Genomic DNA, 18284 nt, shown 5'->3' with positions numbered 1-18284 from the left:
ACCCCAGCGTCATCTATGTTTGTTTTTGTCTGCGGCTTTCATGACAGAGCTTTCCTCAAATGTGCAGTGCTCCTTTGTTGGGGACTGTAGGTAACTAAGCTATACCTGGACTTCAAGAGGAAAGAAAAAGATCAAAACTGTTTCTATTTAAGGATTCCGGAGTTCTTGAAGGCAGATGATCTTTGTTCACCATAATATCCTGTGTCTAGCACAGTAAACAGTTGATCACTACAGACTGAATATGTTCATGAAATTAATGAATACATCCAGGTATTTGTAATTCACTTTTTTTTTTTTTTTTTTTTTGAGATAAAATCTTGCACTGTCACCAGGGCTGGAGTGCAATGGCTCGATCTCGACTCTGCAACCTCCACCTCCCAGGTTCACGTGCTTCTCCTGCCTCAGCCTCCCGAGTAGCTGGGATTACAGGTGCACACCACTGCCCCTGGCTAATTTTTTTGTATTTTTAGTAGAGATGGGGTTTCACTATGTTGGCCAGATTGGTCTAGAACTCCTGACCTCGTGATCAGCCCACCTCGGCCTCCCAAAGGGCTGTGATTACAGGTGTGAGCCACCGTGCCTGGCCTGTAATTCACTTTTTTTTTTTTTTTACACTTTCTATTGGAAGAGCTTTCTCTTGTTAGTCTGATAAATTGTGTAGTACTAGAAATCAAAAAGGCCACTTTCTGTTACCATGGATTGTATATTCTACGTCAGTGATTTCCAAACTATAGTCAGGCCAAAGTTTCAAGTGACCAGGTCTGTAAATTTTCCCCTAACTAAACTTTTGGGTTTTCTCCCAAACTTTGTCACACATTTCTGGTACAGGAGAATACAGTTGATGATTATGATTTGGTGAAAAAGAGGTAAGACAAATAAAGCTGTATTTTTAAAAATTGGTCTTATGAAGATAATTAAAGGCATAAAGGCATAGCTATCACCAAATTAGTGACTATCATTTCTGGCATTCCCATAATTAGAATATTCTTGAATGCATGGCCTAAAAGGGCAGACTCTATAAAATCCTCCTTTGGAAACAAGAATTTAGATTTCCAATAATTTGCAGTAATTAAATAAAATTTATCTTGAAAATAAACCTTTACTCTCCTAAAGATTCACTATACAATGAATATCAAATAAATATGTATTTGTTAGGAGTGCCTTCTATATGCCAAGAACTGCTCTCGGCCTTAGGGAAATAATGATAAAGAAACAAGCAAAGGTTTTATTTATTTGTTTTTTATTACAGAAAAATTACAACACATACAAAAGAAGATAGTCTAATGAACTATTACTCATCATCCCACTTAAACAATATAAACTCAGCCTTTTTCAACTGGTAACCTATCCTTCCCTCTATCCTTCCCCCTATATTATTTTGAAACAAATCCAAGAAGTCAGATTATTTCATCCATAAATATATTGGGATTTATCTCTAAAAGATAAAACTTTTTTGGTATCATTACCCCCAAAAAAACCCAACTAACAACATCTATAATTCAGAGCTTCCATTTTAATAGGAAAGACAAACAAGGAACAAACAAGCAAACAAACAAACATTAATGTTAAGTAGTGACAGATATTATAAAAGGCAAGGTACAGGTGATGGGATGGAGTAGACTGTTTTTTTTTTTTTTTTGAGACAGGGTCTCACTTTGTCGCACAGGCTGGAGTGCGATCTCGGCTCACTACCACCTCCGCCTCCTGGGTTCAAATGATTCTTCCGCCTCAGCCTCCCAAGAAGCTGGGACTACAGGCACATGGTGCCACCACACCTGGCTAGTTTTCGTATTTTTAGTAGAGATGGGGTTTCACCATGTTAGCCAACTGGTCTTGAACTCCTAACCTCAGGTGATCCACCTGCCTCAGCTTCCCAAAGTGCTGGGATTACAGGAGTGAGCAACTGTGCCTGGCCTGAGACAGACCTTCTATTGGCCAGAGAAGTCCCCCGTGAGGAGGTGATGTATGCAGAGGGATATGCATGATGTAAGAAAGTGAGGATGCCCCAAGACTGTCTGCAGGAAGACTGAACCCGACTAACAGAGGCTCCTGCTACTGCCAAGCCCTGAGGCAGAGCTTAGTAATCAAGTACTGGGAAGGAGGCCTATGAGACTGGAGGACCAGATGAAAGGAAGAGAAGGATATGAAGTCCAAGTTGCCACCAGGGCCTTCAGGTTTGATTCTAGTTAGCCATGACGGGCAGCGTTGGAAGGTTTTGAACAGGAGAGGGACATGACCTGATCTGTGATTACGAAGGATCATTCTGGCTACTGTGTAGAGAATAAAATGTAGGAGAACATTGTGGAAATAAGGAGACCAATGAGAAGTCTATTGAAACAGCCAAGGTGAGAGCTGATGGCGAAGTGGTGATGAACCAGGGTGGTAGCAGTGGAGATAGGAAGAAGTGATTAGTCTTGGCTAGGCATGGTGGCTCACGCCTGTAATCCCAGCACTTTGGGAGGCCTAGGCAGGTGGATCACAAGGTCAGGAGATCGAGACCATCCTGGCCAACATGGTGAAACCCTGTCTCTACTAAAAATACAAAAATTAGCCAAGCATGGTGGCGGGTGCCTGTAATTCCAGCTACTCAGGAAGCTGAGGCAGGAAAATTACTTGAACCCGGGAGATGGAGGTTGCAGTGAGTTGAGATAAGGCCACTGCACTTCAGCCTGGGCAACAGAGCGATACTCCATCTGAAAAAAAAAAAAGTGATTAGTCTCTAGAGAGTTGAGAGATTTGATTTGAAGCTACAGCTAACAGGGGTTGGCTGACAAACCAAATGTAGGATATATGAGAAAAAGATAAGTCAAGGTTGAAGCCAAGATATTTGTCCTGACCAACCAGTGCCATTTACTGAAGTGGAGAATACTGGGCAAAAATCAGATTTGGAGAGGGAACCATGTACTCTCTTTTTGCGCTTGAGGTGCCTATTAAGCACTCAAAACAGAGACATCAATTAGGTGGTTAGATAGCTGACTCTAGAGTTTATTCAAGAGGTTAGGACTGGATCTATAAATTTGGAAAACCTCAGTGTAGACCTGCTACTCAAAGCCATGGAACTGGATGAGATGACTCAGCTAGAGAGGGAAAATAGAGAAGAAAAGAGGTTGGGGAAAGAAAAGGATCCAGCCAGGAGCCTCAAAAGAGACAAATGAGGTTGGGGGAAGCCAGGACAGTGGGTGCTCCTGAGCCATTAGCTGGCCACATGCTGCTGTATGATCAGTAAGATGAAGACTGAAAAATGATCGCTAGAGGACTATATCGGTGGTCCAATTAAAAGGCTAGCTCTTTGTGACCTTGACAAGAATGGATTCCAGGAGGTGATGGGAACAAAAGCTTTGAGGTAGTAAATTCAAGCACCAATGGAAATGAGGAAGTGGAGGTGGGAGCAGGGAAGTTGGGTGGTAGCTGAAAGGAATGTAGCATCAAGGGAAGTTCTGTTCATTTTGTTATAGATTTTGAGATGAGATCTCACTCTGTTGCACAGGCTGGAGTGCAGTGACATGAACATGGCTCACTGCAGCCCCAACCCTGTGGCTCAAGCAATCCTCCCATGTCAGCCTGCTGAGTTGCTGGTACTACAGGCATGCAACACCATGCCCGGCTAATTTTTTTTTTTTTTTAGTAGAGACAAGATCTGGCTATGTTGTCCAGGCTGGCCTTAAATTCCTGGACTCAAGTGATCCTTCTGCCTTAGCCTCTCAAAGTGCTGGAATTACAAATGTGAGCCACCCAGTCCAGCCTGCTTATTTTTCAGTGTGAGTTATTACAGCACATTTGTATGCTGATAGAAATAATTGAAAAATACAGTGAAAAACTGATGATGCAGGAGAGAAGGGAATAATTTCAAGAGCAAAGTCCCTGAGCAGGGAGATAGGACAGGGAAGGTAGTGCACTAATAGGGGAGATACATAGGAACACAAAGAGCACATTCGTTTCAACGGGAGGGAAGGCGGAGTATATGGGGAAAGCTACAGGTAGATTGTCAGATATAGTAAATGGAGCATGGGGAAGTTCTCTTCTGCTAATTCCCATTTTCTCCACGAAACAATAGTCAAAAATGTCAACTAGAAGTGAAGATTTGGGGTGTGGTATTGGTTTGAAGAGAGGAGCAGGTAAGTGGAAAGGTCAGTTAACTACAAGATGGTGGTAGAATTGCTGGCAGTGTTAAAGGCCTGCTTGAAATCTGTGCTCTATATAAAATAATCTTCAAAGTCAAAACCTTGATTGTCTTTTTCTTCTCTTTCTGTGGTCCAGCCCATGTGCAGGCACCAAGGGCTACATCTTGCTACAATTAGTTGGTATATCAAGGAGTCAGTTGGTAATTATTTTATTTATTATGCATAATGAACATCAACACTTACTTATACATTCATTCAATTGATCATATTTATTGAGTGTCAGGCACCATTTTAGGTACTAGGGTTATAGTAGTGAACAAAACAGGTCTTTGCCTTCAGGAAACTTGTCTTCTACAACTTACAAAACCCGAGGCCCAACATGGGGGCTCACAACTGTCATCCCAGCACTTTGGGAGGCTGAGGCTGGAGGATCACTTCAGGCTAGGTCTTTGTGACCAGGCTGGACAACACAGTAAGACATCATCTCTACTAAAAAAATTTTTTTAATTAGCCAGGAATGGTGGTGTGCACCTGTAGACCCAACTCCTTGGGAGGCTGAGGCAGGAGGATCACTTGAACCCAGAATTTCAAGGTTGCAGTGAGCTGTAGTCACACTACTGCACTCCAACCTGTGTGACAGACTGAGACCCAGTCTCAAAAAAAAAAAAAGAAAAAAGAGATATGAGCCCTCATTTTTGTCAAACGTAATGAAAACCAATTAGGAAATTGAAGTTTTTATATGTAAGTACTCAAAACTGGAGACACTTAAATCCTTAGAAAGAAGACTGTTAAGGCCCCATGACAGATTGGGCCCAGCAAAGGAATCAAGAAAAGGTGGAGATCTTGCTAATGTGGAAATCTTGCCCAACACAGGGAGTGCCTCTTTATTTCTTTCCCACTGGTTCTGGGCTGGCTCGATGGAATCCCACCAAGTGCAGCAGACAGAGGAATAATCTGCTGGAATTTTTGTCTCTTGTGTCAGAGCAAGGATTCATCATTATCTCCAGAAGAGCTGAATTAATTAAGCATCATAACAAAGCAGGGTCTGCTGCATCCACATTCTCAGGACTGCATAAACCCTAGAAGACACAACTTCCTTTGAACTTATGAATATGCCCAAAAGGCAAACAGCACACACTAAAAAGGCTTAATAACTGACTGAGTCTCCTCATTTCATCCTTCTTTCTTCCTGACCTATTTTGGCCTTTTCTTTTCACATTTTTTTCTTCTTTTCTATTAATTTTTATCTACTTTTCATTTTCTAATGAAATAAAGGTTTCTAAAACCACTGGCTCAGGAATCCCCATCTAACTGACTATAGGCAGTCATCCCTGGGACTCTGGGAAGAAAGTTAGCTTTATTTTAAAGCAGGGTTTCCTTCTGCTTCAAACTAAAGCTCATAGGTATGGGGCACATAGATATGAGAAGAGTGGAGTGAGAGCATAGACTGTGGTTAACTCCAGGGAGAGATTTGGGTCCTTCATTGGTAACCTCAGACTTTACAGTTCTGTTACAAAAAGCAAGAATAAAGTGCTGTCTATTGGATCCAGGGGAAAAAAATCAGGAATGGAGTGGATGAGCTTTGTGCTCTAATTCCTTTGCATTAATAGACATGTGTAACTTGTTTCAGAAAGGGAATATTAAGCCAGGTGTGGTGGTGCAAGTCTGTAGCCCCAGCTACTTGGGAGGCTGCAGTGAGCTGTGGTCACACCACTGCACTCCAACCTGTGTGACAGCAAGACCTGGTTTCAAAAAAAAAAGGGAGGATCACTTAAGCCCAGGAGTTCAAGGCTACTGTGAGTTGTGATTGCACCACTGCACCCCAGACTGGGTGACAGAGTGAGACGCTGTCTCTAAAACAAGGTAGGGGATGGGGTAGGGGAATATTAGAACATGACTGCATTGGGTTTGTGTGTGTGTGTTTTAACGATTACAAGCAGCATGTCCCCAGGCCATAACCTTTTCTGTCCAGTAGGTGTCAGCCACGCACAGCCTTTCTCTTCCTAAATCCATATTTGTAAGAAAACAGCCCTTTCATCTACAATTTTCCCTAAAGGGATCAATGTCTTCCTATCTGAAACATGCAAAACAACTGAAATAGTGGCTCCAATATTGGAAACAGTACTTAGGATATGACCATACTGAGGACTGTGCAAAGGGGGTGACAAATGTTGGGGGTGCCCAGGTGAAGTCCTGTGGGTCTCACTGAGCAGGTAAGTGCTAGCATCAAGGTAAGTCTCTAAAAGGCACAGTTAAGATACCAACCAATCCTCGGGTGAAAGAAGTTGAGGCTTCGACCAGTAGCTATAGCAACCTGAAAAAGTGCTCAGAGTAAACCATTGATCTCCCATTTGCCCATGAATAGACTGTCTTGTCTTTGACCTCAGATAAAACATTTCTTTGAGCCTCAGGTTTCTAATTTTTAAAATAACTGCCTCGTCTGCCCAAGATACTTCCTCAGGAAAGTGCTGTAATTACAGGCATGAGCCATCATGCCCAGCCCCTTTCCTAGATATTATATTGCACCAATAATAGACAGTAATAAGGAGGAAAAAATGAGAAAAAAAAGATATTGTTAAGAAAACCATTTGTAGACTGCAAAGCACTATTCAAATGTAGAGAGTAGAATAAAAATAAAAAGGCAAATGCAGAAGAGTTATGAAAAAAGAATACAATGCTCAAAATTTAATAAACATTAGTTTGTAATTTTTTAGATTTTTGTCAACATGTTACACCAAGCTTTTTTCTCTCTCTCTTGCTCAATGTTAGTCACATGGAATTTTGCCACACTTAAGAGTTTATGTCACAAAAAGATTCTAACCTAAAGAGAGGCACTTAATATAAATAATGATCACTTTGAAGGTGGGGAGATTCCTTTCCTAGCTTTGTTTGTTTGTTTTGGTTTGGTTTGTTTTTTTTTTAAGACAGGATCTCACCCTGCCACCCAGGCTGGAGTGCAATGGTGCAATCTTGGCTCACTGTAGCCTCAACCTCCCAGGCTCACGTGATCCTCCCACCTCAGCCTCCTGAGTAGCTGGGACCACAGCAGCCACCACATCTGGCTAATTTTTGTTGTTTTTGTAGAGATGGCGTTTCACCATATTGCCCAGGCTGGTCTTGAACTCCTGAGCTCAAGCACTCCACCTGCCTTGGCCTCCCAAAGTGCTAGAATTACAGGCATAAGCCACCATGCCCAGCCCTTTTCCTAGATATTATATTGCACCAGTAATAGATGGTAATAAGCCACTTATAAATTCCAAGTGCTAAAGAATAGAAATACTAATCTTAACAACTCCTTCCAATGTGTGCATCTAGTACTACTGTATTCCAAGAATGTATTTGATCCCATAACCCCCTTAGCTTCTTAGTTCATAATTTGAGAGGGCTAAAGCTTGCTATATTGTTGTCAGTTTGCACTGCTTTTGGCAAGAGACCTCAAACTCATCACATTCATGTTTTATCCCGCATTAAGTCTGCATCATTTAAGTTAGAACTACCGAACATTACTGAAAGAACTCAGGTTTGAGAAGCGGAAACATTATTTGTTTTATACGGTGATGTTGAAATCTGAACAGAAGTCTTCAAATCTGAATGCTTCCAAATGAATCCATCAAATTTTCCCTCAGTGTTTCTAAAGTTGTCAGGAAAGGCTAGAGGCAAATTCAACATTTTTTCATTTCCCATGACTCATTCCCTCCCATGGAGTTTTGTGCTATATATTCCCTGCCTTGTCTGTTTTCTTTTCTTTTTTCTTTTTTTTTATCCTTTATACCCTACTCCTCCCACCCCCACCCTTTTCTTGTCTTTTTTTTTTTTTTTTTTTTTGCTGAGGTTTTCAATTTGCTGTATCTTGAACTAGCAAAAGGAGAAGGAGAGGAAGTTCCTCCCAACCTTTGAAACCTCTGAATACTTGCTGAGTGATCAAGGGGGCAGATGACTACTGATTGGACTTTACCCCATTAAAAAGGCTTGTGTTACGACAGCTCAACCAACCTCATTTTAAGGAATTAAGTATTTATTTTCCTTAAAACCCAAAATCTTTTGGAACATTTTCCAGAAAGTGAGGCCAAATTTCTGTAGTTAGGGGTCAGTTTGGGGGAACTTTATTTTTTAGACCCATTTTAAAATTAAATAATTTTGCATAATATATTTAATAAGGCTAAAAATAACTTTATTTTAGGCTTACAGTGTTGTCCACTATATTGCTTCGTGCTGTTTTTTCAAAATACTTTACAATTATAAATAGACATCACTGCTCTCATCTTAAGGCAGCAGTTTCTGAGTGAAATTCTTCAGGCAAGTGGAGGTATAATTTCAATATGGTAATAAGCTAGTTATTCTAACATCAACAAGTCTGTTTTATGATCGCCAATGTACTGATAATTCCCCATGTGTGCTTTTCAAATAGTTTGTAAGTGCAAAAATATTTGGAGTTGCAGGACCAGAGTTTGAGTAATTTTTTTCATGTTTCAGCCAGCTCTTAATAAGAGCTGTGAACAAGGCTACCTGATGATTTTATTTTTTTCCTTTTTATGTGTGCATGTGTTTTTTGTTCGTTTGTTTGTTTGTTTGGCTTTTTGTTTTGTTTTGTTTTTGAGACAGGGTCTTGCTCTGCCTCCCATGCTGGAGTGCAGTGAGGACATCATAGCTCATTGCAGCCTTGACTTCCTCGGCTTAAGCAATCCTCCAGCCTCAGCCTCCTGAGTAGCTGAGACTGCAGGCCTGTACCACTGCACCCGGCTAATTTTTAAATTTTGGTAGACGGGGTCTCGCTCTCTTGCACAGGCTGGCCTCAAACGTGATCCTACCGTTTGAGGCCTCCTGTGAGATCCTCCCGCCTCAGCCTCCCAACGTGTTGGGATTACGGGTGTGAGCCACCGCGCCTGGCGATTTTGTTTCTTCTGTACTCTTCAGAGCTCACAATTACACTAAAAGAACCTTTTTTCCATTGTTAATTCCTTCCATTTCCCTCCTTTACCCGTCGATTCTTCCTATGTTTAGGAAACTCCAAGATGATGTCCCTTTAACGTTCTCTCCCGTATTCTCAAATGACCCAGTCTTAAATATTTTAATACATCGGCTAGTTTATTTCAGATGGCATTAAAAATATCTGCACAACTGTTCCCTTATTTATAAAGTTCACAGATGCTGTATGAGCTGTAACATTATACTAGCTAATGAGCTCTCCCGGAACAGTTGTCGTGGAAGGAGTTTACTTCCACTTGGTTACAAGGAGAAAGATGGGGAAAGCGAGAGACGATTGCAAAAAGAAACAATTTAGTCCATTTTCTCAGTGGCGTTTGGGGGCTCTGTGCTAATATTTACTTTGCAGAGGAGGGAGGAGACGGGACTGAGGATGGAGGGGAGCAGAGGAGGCGGGGGCGGAGCCTCGGCCTGCGAATAAAACCCCTCGCTAAAGAGAAGCACGTTAGTGTGTGGAGGAGCCACTCTGCCGAAAACCAGAGGGATGGGGCCGGCAGTGCCGTAGGACGGGATCGAAAAGAGGAAAACAAGGGCACGAAGACCAGCGAGAAAGAAGAGGACATCTGGCAAAAGCGGAAGCAAGACGGGGAAGGGAAAGGAAACCCAGAGCAGGTGGAAACCAGATCTAAAGCAACACTGTCAGGTCACAGTTTGTTTTTCTAGAAGAGAAAAAAGTACCTGAGGATTGCTCTTTTTTCCTATAGTTAAGGAAAACTACTTTTGTCTTCATCATAAAAGAAAAACTAGGGGGAGGTAAAGGCAATCTCCTGTTTTATTAGGGGGAGAGCTGAAGGGAAATCCAGACTCTCTTTTTGAAGCGTCTGAAATAAGCCACTGCCTGGTGCACAGAGCAGAACCATCCTGGTTTCTGAAGACACATCCCTTTCAGCAGATTTCCAGCCCAAGTCGCTGGCACAGTTCTATTTTTATATTTAAATGTATGTCTCCCCTGGCCTTTTTTTTTTTTTTAAAGCAACACTTTTCTTGTTTGTAAACACGAGTGACCAGAAAGTGTGAATACGGAGTAGGAATATTTTCCTTTTCTCTTTTATCTGCTTACCTTGTTTAGAGGGTAAGCGTGGTCCCTATTTCGGAAAAGGACGTTTTAATTCAAAGCTCTATCCCAATTTATTTACACGCATACGCATTTAGAAAGGGAGGCAGCTTTTGGAGGTTGCAATCTTACCGAGAAGGATGGAAGAAGGAGCCAGGCACCGAAACAGCACCGAAAAGAAACACCCAGGTGGGGGCGAGTCGGACGCCAGCCCCGAGGCCGGTTCCGGAGGGGGCGGAGTAGCCCTGAAGAAAGAGATCGGATTGGTCAGTGCCTGTGGTATCATCGTAGGTAAGTTCCATTCCTTCCCACCGACCCCTTCTCTCCCTCTCTGGTGGTCCTCCTGTGAGATCTTAACCCTTCGAGAGCATTATTGTTCTTCCTATTCCTTGGAAATGGATTGTCAGTCACCTGGGCTGTAACCCATCTCCACTGGTCAAGTTTGAGAGGTATAGGAAACATGTCTTCCTCCAAACAAGGCAAAGATTCTGCCCAGTGTTCATGGAATGGAGCAAATCATGGTCAGAAACCCGGCTGATGATTAGCATTGCCTGGAAACTCCTTAAAAATACAGGTCCTGGTCTCTACACTTGGAGGTTCTGGTTGAATAGGTTTAAGGTGGGACTAAGGGACCTGGACAAGTTTGTATGCAGCTATTCTTTCCAGGCTGAGTACAGGCTTTTAAGGCATATTTGGTAGCTATTTTGCTGTTTTATGTTAAATGAAACTATGGGATGGGTATTAAAAATAGCAACAGCAATGCCCTGCCTTTTTATTTGAGCTTTTTCTATCATATGCAGCACTTTTACTGTGTGAAGTAGCTATGACAGGGATGTTATTCCCATTTCACAGATGGGGAAGTTATGAAAGAAAAGAGGGGACAGATTGTGCCTCTCGGTAAATGTGCAGTTTGCAGTAGAATGTGGAGTTGAGGAGGAACTGATGGGTAAAATGTGTGTCCCAGCTAGGAGGCAATGAAGGTGGGGAATCTGGTGGCCCCAAGAATGCCAGTGCAGGCCACTAAGACCCCCTGACTGCACTTGGCCGGACAGGGGTCCCAAACAGAGCTTCGTCTCCAGGCAGCCCATCCTCTTTCCAGAGAAGTGTGGGAGATGGATGTCAGGCAATAGCTCACTATTCCTGCCCTCACTTCAGAGTGAGAATTTGTTCTGCTCTCTTTGGTAGAGGGCTTTACTTTCTTCCCAGAAAAGGGGGCGCAGGACAGTCAGGCATAGAAGTGCTTCTGTCATCTCTCCAGAGTTCCTTTGTGAATGCTCATTGTGTCCTGGTGCCCCTGAACCAGTTTCTCTGGCTGACGCCATGTTCCATGCAGTAGCTCAGAGATATTTTGGCATCTGAGCAATAGTGACACTGGAGAACACTCTTGAAATCAAATAAAATCAGTACAGTATTCAGATAATCCTCTTCACCTCTTCACCCGGAACTTCAGTGACCAAACTCCCTTGAGTCTCTTTTCAAAATGGAATCCCATCCCCCCACTCCTCCCACCCCCTGGAATCCTATTTTATGTGATTCTCTGACTCTGGGAAGTTTTCCAGACTATCTAGTTATAAGAAAGATAACGTTATAAGAAAAAGTAGAGTCATGATCTGAATCAGTCTACTTTTTCTCATGACATTTTTTTTTTATTTTTTGGCCTCCCCTTTACTTTATCTCGATTGCTCAAAAGAAAAAAAAAAAAATGAGAACAGCCAAGTATTCAGTATGTATAGCACAAGCCAGTTTAAGGTCTGAATAGCCCAGAGCCTGATACCTCTTTCACCAATTTGACTGACAGAATTAAGCATTTTCCTCCCTCTAGGAAGGTTCTGACTTAAACACAGATGTGCACACAAGCACAATTAAACCTCTTTCTTCCTGCCTCAGCCTGGCTCACCCTTCCCAATATAGGTTCAGGTATTCAAGAGTAGAGGGTATTTTCCTATATACAGATGTTTTTGTCTCCTCCTTTCACATCTTTTTCTAAGACTATGAAGAAATGGGAGTGTTCAGGTATAATAAGTACAATTTCTGTGGGTATATGTTGCTACTGATTTGTCTACAACCTTATGGATAGTACTTCAATGTGAGAATAATCTCAAAGCTCCCCGTGGTGGCATTACAGTAACAAGAATTGCAACTCTGGTGTTCTGTGGTGAAAATTTGAGATTCCAAATATGTCATTTCAAAGAAATTGAGACATTTTTGCAAAGTGTGAGAATCCTCGTAGAGTCAATAGGCACTATTCTACCCCAACTCAAGCTAGAAACAAATTTCCCCTTTAAGATGACATGGAGGACAAAATCCTTTCTGCTTCCCCTCCTTCGTGGCTGTTGAGTCACAGATGTGCTGAGGAACTGCCCTTTTCTCTTCTAGAGAAGTTTCTCAGTGGATGGTCATGATTCAAGTGTTTTCAAGACCAAATGCAAAAATAAAAATGGCATTTCTGTCTAGATTTCAGGGATCTGGTGTTCAATGTCAACACTGCAGAAAAAAAGAGAACTAAAAGGCAAAAAGAGAAAGGAAAGTTTCTAAGTGAATCAGGTGATAAGGTGTGGAAAAGTAACATTTGTACCAAATCTCTCTTTCTTTTCTTTTTTTTCTTTTTTTGAGGCAGGGTCTTGCTGTGTTGTTGCTGTGGCATGCTCACTGCATCACTGCAGCCTTGAACTCCTGGGCTCAAGCGATCCTTCTGCCTCAGCCTCCCCAGTAGCTGTGACCACAGGCATGCACCACTACACCTGGCTAATTATAAATTTTTTCTTGTAGAAACAGATTCTCACTATGTTGCCCAGGCTGGTCTCCAACTCCTGGGCTCAAGCAATCCTCTCACCTTGGCCTCCCAAAGTGCTGTGATTATAAGCATGAGCCACCATGCCCGGCCCCCAAATCTTTTTTATTTATTTATTTTTTCAATTTTAATTTTTTTTCAGGGGCTATGGCAAAGGGACATTTGTCCCCTACATCTTTTTTTTTTTTTTTTTTTTTAAATAAAGACGGGGTTTCACCATGTTGGTCAGGCTGGTCTTGAACTCCTGACCTCAGGTGATCCGCCCGCCTTGGCCTCCAAAGTGCTTGGATTACAGGCGTGAGCAACCGCTCCCGGCAGTTTTTTTTTTTTTTTTTTTTTTTTTTTGAGATTCAGTCTGACTCTGTTGCCTAGGCTGGAGGCTCACTGTAACCTCCACCTCCCAAGTAGCTGGGATTACAGGCGCCCACCACCATGCCCAGCTAATTTTTTCTTTTTGTATTTTTAGTAGAGATGGGGTTTCACCAGGTTGGCCAGGCTGGTCTCAAATTCCAGACCTCATAATTCACCTGCCTTGGCGTCACAAAGTGCTAGGATTACAGGGGTGAGCCACCGCACCCGGCCTCATTTGCCCTGAATCTATCTCTCTCATACCAAACTGACTTAGGGGATAATTTAAACTACATGTTTCATAAAATTTTATTCACAATCATTATGGATGATTAAAAGTAGGAATAACACAATGGTAGGTGTTATAGGAAATATACAATGAATTAAAAGAAGACCCATGCCAGAGAGATCCTTATAACCTGACTGGCAAGATGAGATGCATATGTACTAAACAGAGAACATTGAAAACTAATGAATGGATTAGTTGTGTAAGAGCTGAAGAAGGGCAAAGTTAGGTGAATGGTGGGAAGCAAGGAGAGATTCTCACTAAGAAGGAGATTAAGAAGCATCTTGAAGGATTTGAGAAGATGAAGTAGGGAAGCTGATTCTGGGAGATTTCTTAGGTAAAAGCATAATGACTACACTGTTATTTCCTTGATCAAAGATTGTGTCCTTAAAAAGAAAGAATTGAACCAAGAGAAAAATTGAGCCAGGTGTGGTGGTGCCTACCTGTAGTCCCGCCTACTTACTTGATCACTTGAGCCCAGGAGTTTGAGGCCAGCCTGGGCGACAGAACAAGATCTCATCTCCTTTTTTTTTTTTGAGACGGAGTCTTGTTCTGTCACCCAGGCTGGAGTGCAGTGGTACCATCTCGGCTCACTGCAACCTCCACATCCTGGGTTCAAGGGATTCTCCTGCCTCAGCCTCCTGAGTAGCTGGGACTACAAGCGCATGCCCCACGACCGGCTAATTTTTGCATTTTTAGTAGAGATGGGGTTTCACCATGTTGACCAAGATGGTCTCAGTCTCTTGACCTCGTGATCTGCCCACCTCAGCTTCCCAAAGTGCTAGGATTACAGGCGTGATTTTTGAGACAAGATTTCACTGGATAACAAGCCAGGCTGGAGTACAGTGGTACAATCATAGCTCACTGCAGCCTCAGAAGCAATTCTCCCACCTCAGCCTCCCAAGTAGCTGGGACTACAGGCACTCACCACCACACCTGGCTCATTTTTTAAATTATTTTTAATTTTTTGTAGAGACAGGGTCTCCCTGTGTTGCCCACGCTGATTTTGAACTCCTGGACTCAAGCAATCCTCCTGCCTCGGCCTCCCAAAGTGTTGGGGTTGCAGGTGTGAGCCACTGTGCCCAACATGACCTTGCCCCTTAAAAAACAAAAGTGTCTTATACATTTATGAATCTTTAGTGTTTAGCATAAGGAATAATTACTCAAATAAGTGTTGAATTTAACGGACTCTAGGACAAAAATCTGAATAAGAAACATTTATCTGCAGGGCTACTGGCAACCTGACTTGAAAATCTTTAAGCTAGAAATAGTTTTATCAACCTGGACAATTAGGTTGGCCCATTTTAATCTTTTAACATCATGCTTGCCCTAACCTAGCCAGGTTTTTGCTCTCCCTGTACTTGGCTAAGGAAACCTGTTGGCAGCATATTAACGTAGATTGCACCATGAGTGTGGAGTCCTCCCAAAGTTGAAAGAGGGTGTGAGGGAAAACACAGAAGTTAATTTATTAATGATATCAAACTACTGCCTTTTTGTTTTTGTTTTTGTTTTGAGACAGAGTCTCATTCTGTCGCCCAGGCTGGAGTGCAATTGGCACGATCTCAGCTCACTCCAACCTCCGCCTCCCAGGTTCAAGCAATTATTCTGCCTCAGTCTCTTGAGTACCTGGGATTACAGGCATCTGCTACTATGCCTGGCTACAAAGCTACTGCTAATAGCTGGGTTTATTAAACACTTAGTGTATGCCAGGCACTCATCCAATTACCTAACATACCTGAACTTATTTGTCACTCACAATAACTCATTTGGTAGGCACTCTATTATCTCTTCCTCCAGATAAGGAAACAGGCTCAAAGAGGAAAGCAACTTTGCTGAAGGTCACACAACTGAAAAGTACTGGAGCTAGGATTCAAACCCAGGACTTGTCTGAATCCTGAATCAAGCTCATAAGCATTATTCTCCACTATTTCTATCTCCTAAAGGAGTGTTTTCTTTTAGAATCTGGACAGAGGTCCTTATTCATTTTTATAGATGAATGAATATTCATTTTATAGCAATTAATGTTGTGTTCCCAGTGAGGAAGGTTCCCAGTGTAGTGGGGAACTGTGCAGTCAGCTGGGAGTGGAAGAAAGTAATATTCCCAGTACAATTACAGGAAGACTTGGGGTGAGCCTGAGGGGCATCTGGCCAACACAGACCATGCTCGCATTCATTCCTGCACATGCACACCTTTCCTTTATAGACCAGCATTCTTTCCAGCCACGTTAGAACCACCACAGAGTTCCTGGCCATTTAAGTACTTTATACCAGTCACATATATAGGTATGTAACAAGAATCTATGTCTTGAAGGCAATAAAAGGAAAACCTTCAACAAATTAAATTTAACAGAGTTTAATTGAGCCGAGAACAATTCATGAGTCAGGCACCCTCCTGAGCCAGAACAGGTTCAGAGTTTTCTGAGGAAACCTCATAGTTGAAGATTTATGGGCAGAAAAAGGCAAGTGACATACAGGAAATGGAAGTAAGGTACAGAAACAGCTGGACTGGTAACAGCTCTACATTTGCCTTATTTCAATATGAGTTGGACAGTTGGCTGCCTTTGATTGGCTGAAACGCAGTGAATGGTATAAAAGTAGGTTACACATCCAATTAGTTAAGTTTCACTATATATGAAGAAAGTTTTAAGTGGAATTTAAAATATATAAGGAGGCAGCTTTAAGCTAAACCTAATTTGACAAAGGTGAAGCTAGTTGAAGAACTGTAATAATAAAATTAAAAAGTATATAATGTCAGATAATTTTGTTTTCAGCACAATTTATGTTTATGAGGGATCTCGGTATATTTGCTACAGAACAATACTGGAGAGCTGGGCACGGTGGTTCACACCTGTAATCCCAGCACTTTGGAAGGCTGAGGCAGGTGGATCACCTAAGGTCAGGAGTTTGAGACCAGCCTGACCAACATGGAGAAACCCTGTCTCTACTAAAAATACAAAATTTGTTGGGCATGGTGGCACATGCCTGTAATCCCAGCTATTCGGGAGGCTGAGGGAGGAGAATCGCTTGAACTTGGGAAATGGAGGTTGCAGTGAACCAAGATCTCGCCATTGCACCCCAGCCTGGGAAACAAGAGCGAAACTCCCTCTCAAAAAAAAAAGAAAGAACAATACTGGATATAGGTCTAGCTACTAGACCACTATCTCCCAACTAACGTGATTTTTTAAAATAGTATTTATTGCGCTCTTACTAAATGCCTTTTTTTTTTTTTTTTTTTTTTTTTTTGAGACAGTCTCACTCTGTCTCCCAAGCTGGAGTGCAGTGGTGCAATCTTGGTTGACTGCAACCGCCCCCTCACCAGGTTCAAGAGATTATTTTGCCTCAGCCTCCTGAGTAGCTGGGATTACAGGTGTGAGCCACCATGCCCAGCTCATTTTTGTATTTTTAGCAAAGATGGGGTTTCACCATTTTGGCCAGGATGGTCTTCAAACTCCTGACTTCAAGTGATCCGCCCGCCTTGGCCTTCCAAAGTTCTGGGACTATAGGCGTGACCCACTGCACCTGGCATAAATGCCAATTCTTGAGCTATAAGCTCTTTGCGTATATTATTTTATTCAATCCTCACAACAATCTGAAGAAAGTACTTATTGTGATTATCTGTATGTTAAAAATGAGGAAATTAGGCCAGTCGTGGTGCCTCACACCTATAATCCCAGCACTTTGGGAGGCTAAGGTGGGTGTGGATCAACTGAGGTCAGGAGTTTGAGACCAGCCTGAACAACATGGAGAAACCTCATCTCACTAAAAATACAAAATTAGCCAGGCGCATGCTTATAATCCCAGCTACTTGAGAGGCTGAAGCAGGAGAATTGCTTGAACCTGGGAAGTGATCTTGGTTGCAGTGAGCCGAGATCACGCCATTGTACTGCAGCCTGGGCAACAAGAGTGAAATTCCGTCTCAAAAAAAAATTGGAAAATTGAGTCACAGAGCTGATAGAAAATTTTTCTAGGATTACACCACTGATAACTGAGATGTTTCCATAGCCGAAACTTTAATCATTACCCATTTCTAATTGGTAACCAAGAGAGGAGGAGGCTGATGTGTATTGCATGGTGGGGCAGTTGGCCTGAGATTGGAGTTCAGAAAGACCATGGATGTCTGATACTGAAAAAATTGGGGGGAAAATTTTAAAGGGTCTCTGTCAACAGAGAAGTGTGGCTATGAGTATAACTGTACTGAAATGGCACTGGGCAGTCTTGGAAAAATTTCAAGTATAAAAGATCTCACACCCATGTGGTCTCTATCACTTCAGAAGATTTTGTATTTTAGTCTCTAATATGATGTATTAGCTTCTAATCCCAAAAATGTCTACTGGATTTTGACCAGAGGGAACAGTGTGAAAACTGCTTCTTGAGTGTGTACTTCAGTTAAAAAAAATACACATACTCACATACAAACCATGGAAGGATTAGGATTTGGTTCATTCAGGATGAAAATGTGATTAAAACTCTCATTGTTCTCAAAGAAAACTCTGGGACAGAAGCCAGTTAGGAGGTATTTCAAAACAAACACATTTTGGTGAGTAGGGAAAGGCTACATACCCAGCAATGTAATAATAATAAGTAGCTACCATTTACTGAACACTTACTATGCACCACATATATAGTGCCTGATCAGTACTTTATGAGCATTCTCATCTAATCCCATAAAGTAACTACTATTATAGAAGTGAAAGGTTCAAA

The 18284-nt window shown here is 42.1% G+C and overlaps 2 protein-coding genes across 17 annotated transcripts in view; one reads left to right on the top strand and one right to left on the bottom strand.

Annotated features, from left to right (window-relative positions):
• The window catches only part of RNF212B (ring finger protein 212B), a 73460-nt gene extending 63119 nt beyond the window's left edge, over positions 1-10341 (bottom strand). For all 16 annotated transcript variants that reach the window (XR_013521105.1, XM_017977003.4, XM_078334555.1 and 13 more), the window contains exon 1: positions 10291-10341. The gene's annotated coding sequence lies outside the window, so the exon portion shown is untranslated. The remainder of the gene's footprint in view (positions 1-10290) is intronic.
• The window catches only part of SLC7A8 (solute carrier family 7 member 8), a 58398-nt gene continuing 49665 nt past the window's right edge, over positions 9552-18284 (top strand). Inside the window, exons 1-2 of the mRNA XM_078334544.1 lie at positions 9552-9716; positions 10257-10449. Coding sequence (XP_078190670.1) covers positions 10299-10449 — 151 coding nt within the window. The 5' untranslated portion in view covers positions 9552-9716; positions 10257-10298. The remainder of the gene's footprint in view (positions 9717-10256; positions 10450-18284) is intronic.

This window comes from Callithrix jacchus, chromosome 8 (assembly GCF_049354715.1).
Source record: "Callithrix jacchus isolate 240 chromosome 8, calJac240_pri, whole genome shotgun sequence".
NCBI classification, from domain to species: domain Eukaryota; kingdom Metazoa; phylum Chordata; class Mammalia; order Primates; family Cebidae; genus Callithrix; species Callithrix jacchus.
The sequence above is the reverse complement of the archived record's forward strand: the minus strand, read 5'-3'. Positions and strand labels throughout refer to the sequence as shown.